This window comes from Carassius carassius, chromosome 16, assembly GCF_963082965.1.
Source record: "Carassius carassius chromosome 16, fCarCar2.1, whole genome shotgun sequence".
NCBI classification, from domain to species: domain Eukaryota; kingdom Metazoa; phylum Chordata; class Actinopteri; order Cypriniformes; family Cyprinidae; genus Carassius; species Carassius carassius.
In genome coordinates this window covers 2304089-2309834 of record NC_081770.1, presented here as the reverse complement: position 1 = coordinate 2309834, position 5746 = coordinate 2304089, and the positions used below count along the sequence as shown (strand labels likewise).

General features: G+C 38.0%; 1 protein-coding gene across 2 annotated transcripts; it reads left to right on the top strand.

Moving 5' to 3' along the window:
* The first annotated feature begins 733 nt into the window (after positions 1 to 733).
* kctd20 (potassium channel tetramerization domain containing 20) lies at positions 734 to 5746 on the top strand. Of its 2 annotated transcripts, none has more exons than XM_059568909.1 (8): positions 734 to 836; positions 1849 to 1915; positions 1996 to 2164; positions 2929 to 3031; positions 3113 to 3233; positions 3317 to 3514; positions 3855 to 3965; positions 5005 to 5746. In XM_059568909.1, exons 2-8 carry the CDS (start codon positions 1870 to 1872, stop codon positions 5253 to 5255), a joined length of 999 nt encoding a protein of 332 aa, XP_059424892.1. In that variant the 5' UTR covers positions 734 to 836; positions 1849 to 1869; the 3' UTR covers positions 5256 to 5746. The 2 variants fall into 2 exon arrangements, with proteins under 2 accessions (XP_059424892.1, XP_059424893.1); XM_059568910.1 differs by having other exon boundaries at positions 782 to 836; positions 1856 to 1915.

The following is a 5746-nucleotide window of genomic DNA, read 5'->3' as shown; positions in this document are numbered from 1 at the left end:
GTGTGTGTGTGTGTGTGTGTGTATAATATATTTTCCAACAAAACATTTCTGAAAAGTACCTCTTCTAAGGTGATTTTACACTGATTTGGATTTAAAACTGCGATCAAAGTTTAAGTGAATATAGCATTTCTCGACATTATGTCATAGTAAAAAGTAAACTGAACATTGTTTTATACAAAACGGTCAACTCACCTGTTTTCCATGACTTATATATGTGTGTGTATATATGTGTGTATGTATAACAAATGTGAATAAATTAAATATAGCCTATACTTAATTTACAACATATTTTCCTTCAAAGCGACTCTTCTAAGGTGATTTTACACTGATTTGGATTTAAAACTGTGATCAAACTTGATGTGAATATAGCATTTCTCGACATTATGACATAGCAAAGAGTAAACTGAACATAGTTTGATACAAAACATTCAACTCACCTGTTTTATGTGACGTGTATTTAATTATTTTTAAAGATTAATTCATTTGAACGGTTTGTGTTGTCTTAATATAACTTTCAAGACAACTGTCTGCGTTAAGTTATATTTTCGGGTCGTGAAAGAACAAATAAACGCAGTTTAAACGATACGAATAGCAAGAGTTAGCACTTGTTTATATACTTGTATTCGTGACCCAGTTTTAAACGAACCTGTAAACATTGACTCGTTTTAACCGCTGTTGAATGTTAGTCCTCAGAGATCAGATCAGATCAGCGCGCGCTTCCCGCCCTGTGCGTCACGTGAGCGCCGCGCTTTTATTGGATTAACGTCGGTTAATCCGCGCGCTCCCGCCGCTGTCTCGCGTCTCCGGTGTCTTCGCGCGGGAGGATTCTCTCTCCGGTGAGTAACAACTATTATATAGGTTAATGAAATATTATGTATTTATATAAAATGTCAACCCTTAAGAAAATTAACCATGGTTTCCTTGCAACAACAACAAAACAATAGATACCACTATACCACTATACTATACCACTATAGTTTCCACTATAGATACCATTATTTTACCATTTTTAAAAAAATTAAATGGTTTTCTGTAGTTTTGGGAAATATTTCATTATGATTTATTGGTTTTAACAAGTAGAGACCAACAGGGACCAATAAAGTTTCCATTAAAACCATAACCAGTAAAACCATTAAACATTTTGTGATGGTGTTAACCCTTTTTTTCAGCAGGGTTTACTTTAAATAAAACCCCAAAAATCTGGATTACTATAGTTAAACCTTGGTAACCACAAATTAGCCATGGTCTTCTAAACTAACCATAGTTACCATAGTATTTGAAATACAATTGTGGTTATAAAAATGGTAATCAATACACTAAAAACAGATTTCCGTAATGCACATGTGCTATCAGGGAGTTTATCTTATTTATAATCTATCACTGGTATTTGCATGTTTTTTAACAACAAATGAAGTCTTTTTATTTATAGTGGTAAACTATATTGTTAGTACCATGATTACTGGACATGTACCAAAGTGATTTAATAAAACTCTGTGGAATTACATGTACAAACATTGTATATGAATATGCTATTAGGTACTATTAAATATATCGAAGTACTATGGTATTACATAAGATGCTATTATTGTAGTATGGTGCCAAGCTGGTTGGCAGTTTGATGAAGTTTAATTAAAAACAAACGGCGTATTTTTAACGGCGTATATTTAACAGCGTATTCTCAGCTACAAGAAATGGCTAAAGACACATTTGCTCTGCATAACTATGTCTGTAGCAGGTTTGGAAAGGGTTAGCGGGTGTCTGTGGGGTTAAGCTGGACCCATGGGTCAGTCAGACGGGCTTAAGGAGTTTAAAATATTATGTAGTTCACCATATGGACTGTCTTACCAGTCTGCAGGTGTCCAGGAGATCATGACGGAGGAGCACACGACAGGTGGTGCATGCCTGTCTCAATCAGGTACACCTAAAAACACCACTTCCAGACCTGAAGAACAGATTATACAATCTCAAAAAGTGATTTAAAATCTCAATTTATAGACCGCAGGATGACTGCTGGAGCAGAGGGTGGGGCTGATGTCACAAAGGAGGCGTGGCCGGCACAACCACGCCCTTTATCACATGACCGGGTCACACTAGTAGTGGACGGGACTCATTTTGTGGTGGATCCTGCAGTATTCACAGCTTACCCGGATACAGTGCTTGGGAGGTACTGAACACAAACATTTAGAGGAATAGTTCAGACAAAAAAGAACATTCACCCGCAGACCGTCCGAGATCAGGATGAGTTTGTTTCTTCATCAGGTTTGTAGAAATGTAGCATTGCATCAGTGTCTCATCAATGGATGGTCTGCAGTGAATGGGTGCCATCAGAATGAGAGTCCAAACAGCTGATAAAAACATCACAATAATCCACAGCACTTCAGTCCATCAGTTAACATCTGGAGAAGACAAAAGATTAAACAAATCCAGCATTAAGACTTACATTTATATAACTCATATCTATAATCCATAATAACATTTCCTCCAGTGAAAAAGTGCATCTCCTGTTGTCTCTTACTTCAAAATCCAGGCACATATTTGTTTAGAGCTGTTTAAACGCTGCTTGATCTGTGCAGATTTCTCTCCTGATTCAGACCAGAACACTTTTTCACTGGAGGAAGTGTTATTATGATTATTATTTGAGTTAAAACATCTTAATACTGGATGTGTTTCATCTTTTGTCTTCTCAAGATGTTAACTGATGGACTGGATTATTGTGATGTTTTTATCAGCTGTGTGGACTCTCATTCTGACGGCACCCATTCACTGCAGAGCATCCATTGCTGAGACACTGATCCATTTCTCCAAACCTGATGAAGAAACAAACTCATCCTAATCTCTGATGACCTGAGGATACCTACATTTTCAGCAAATTGTAATTTTTGGCCAAATTATTCTTTAAATTGTAACTAATGGCGAGTGTTTTTTCAGGATGTTTGGTCGAGCGCGTCAGCACAGTTTCACGCGACCAAACGCTAAAGGTGAATATGAAATCGCAGAAGGCATCGGTGCCAGTATCTTCAGAGTAATACTGGTATGTATGATCCCTAATTCCCTCCAGTTCACTGCCGGTTTGATTCTACACGAACTCAATTCAACATCATCTCTCGTCCAGGATTATTACCGTGTCGGCGTGCTGCACTGTCCGGAGGGCTTGTCTTTGGCAGAACTGCGCGAAGCATGCGATTATCTGTGTATAAACTTCGACTACAGCACCGTCAGATGCAGAGACCTCAGTGAGTCAGATAAACACACATATGTACTTATGCCAAAAATAACTCAATGCACGCTCAAACTCATTACCATTCCATCCAATCAGGTGCTCTCCTGCACGAGCTATCCAATGACGGCGCACGGAGGCAGTTCGAGGCGTTCCTGGAGGAGCTGTTGGTCCCGGCGATGGTTGCGAGCGCTCAGGAAGGAGAACGAGAGTGCCATATTGTGGTCCTGACGGACGACGATAATGTAGACTGGGATCACGACAACCCTCCGCCAATGGGAGAGGAAAACTCACAAAGTGAGTAAAAAACTCAATAAAAAAACTGCAGTTTTAGAATTTATATGCATCTTGGCGATTCCATCCAGCATTTTTTATGCCAAAATGCACTTAAAAGTAGGTGGATGGAAACGTATTTAATGGAAAGCTTATTTATTTGGCTTTCAGATGATGTATAAATCTCAATTTCCAAAAATGTACCCTTATGACTGGTTTTGTGCTCCAGGGTCACATATTTGGTTTGAAATGTGCTCTACAGCCATTAAAAAAAGTATGTTTTATATCATCTGAATGTGTGTAATTTAGATTTGCTACATGCAATATTTTGTTCCGGTCATATTTTGCTTTCTTGATTCTCAAGTCCTCTACAGCTCCAAACTCTACCGTTTCTTCAAGTTCATCGAGAACAGAGACGTCGCCAAAGCTCTGCTGAAGGAGCGAGGCCTGAAAAACATTCGCATCGGGATTGAGGGTAAACACACACACACAGAGAGAGGAACATCCATAAGATTTATTCAAACACAACACAAAACCTTATAGAGTGCATTAGTGCCACCAACATTTTTCAACGCAGTTGGGTTTGGAAGCACTTTTCAATTTTTAAAAAAGATTTTGTTAAAGCATTATAAGCCTTGAACCAATCCAACCAGCTATAAGGCAAATCACAACAGTAAAAACTTTTATTTGAAGCAAAAAACTACTTTGAAATTGGACAAAAGGCAAAAACACTTGGTAACTGGAAAGAACTACAATCCCTGGAAGCATTGCAAATGATCATTGAGTGAGAAATGACAGTGAAACTTAAAACTATTAAAGTTGATTATATCTATTATATCTAAAGAAACAATATGTTTTATTGTAAAAATATCCATACATTAATGAAAATATTTATGTATTTTTGAGAACTTCACAACATTAGATACATTATATTTGTGGTGCATCATTGGAATTCGAATTGGTGGAGTTGTCTGCACAGCATCATGGGTAATGTAGATTTCCCCCACCAATTAATCCGTTAAACATGATTATTTCAAAAGTTAAGTTGAAGTCATGCAAGCTTCAGCAAAATACAAAGGTACAAGAACTGTAATCCCATGAAGCGCTGTGAAGAACAACTGAATTAAAACAATGATAAATGTAATCATGTAAAGTTTTGGATTATAACTAGAGAAACAATATATTTTACGTTTATCCCAAAATATGCATAAACATACATACGTTTAAGTATTTTGAGAGCTTCAATGGTAGTGGGTGGAGCTTAAGAGCCATTTTCACGCAATTTACTGTAATTGGTGGAATTTTGTGCACAGCATCATGGGTAATGTAGTTTTTCTGCCGTTAAAACGATTATTTTAAAAGCAAGCTATGGAAAATGTGAAATGAGGACTTAAAAGCATAAAGCACTGATTAACAACCTCAACAAACAAGTCTGTAAAGGTTCATCTTTAGAACGGACAAAATGAATTAAGATTTACTTCCAGAACTCGACTCGACTCTGTTGTGCGTCTCAGGATACCCCACCTGTAAGGAGAAGGTGAAGCGGCGTCCAGGTGGGAAGTCCGAGGTCATCTACAGCTACGTCCAGCGTCCCTTCATCCAGCTGTCCTGGGAGAAAGAGGAAGGGAAGAGCAGACACGTGGACTTCCAGTGCGTCCGCAGCAGGAGCGTCCCGAACCTGATCACCGCCATGGGGGAGGGGCCTCCTCAGGTCGACGAGTTAGATCGGCTGAATGGCCCCGCCCCTCCTGGCCCCGACCTATGACTGATGGAACTAGAAACACTGACTAGACTAATACAGCTCATTCATACATTCATGAGGTCATAATTAATATTCAGTATGTCATTTCATATTCATAAGTAGATAGACAATCCATATTGATTTGTTTGAATTTTGACTCATTTCATCCATGTCACTGGTTCAGTGAACCTAAAAGTACTTGAGATCTTTTCACCGTTGTGTCCTTGAGCAAGCTCTTGCCATCACTGCACTGCATTTGGCCTTGGATGAAACTATATATGCTTAATCAATAACCAGTTAATCAAAGAACAGTCACTTTTTCAGGGCTTTAGATTATTAAAGATCAAATGCATTGTTGCATTGTTTTAGAATTCATTTTAGTCCGTCAGCTCCATCTAATGTCAAGGTGATGGATAGAAAATAGTGTAAATATAATTTATAAATTACACTTTTTAAGTGTTTCCTTCGTTTTATATCATTTGTAAGTGGTTTTCAATAAAAGCATCTGCAGAAAA

Excerpts from the sequence above, each read along its gene's own strand:
- kctd20 (XM_059568909.1), top strand. The coding sequence starts at position 1,870 with ATGACGGAGGAGCACACGACAGGTGGTGCATGCCTGTCTCAATCAG. Across the intron at positions 1,916-1,995 it reads TGCATGCCTGTCTCAATCAG|ACCGCAGGATGACTGCTGGA; the intron begins GTACACCTAAAA and ends CTCAATTTATAG. Across the intron at positions 3,032-3,112 it reads GTATCTTCAGAGTAATACTG|GATTATTACCGTGTCGGCGT; the intron begins GTATGTATGATC and ends TCTCTCGTCCAG.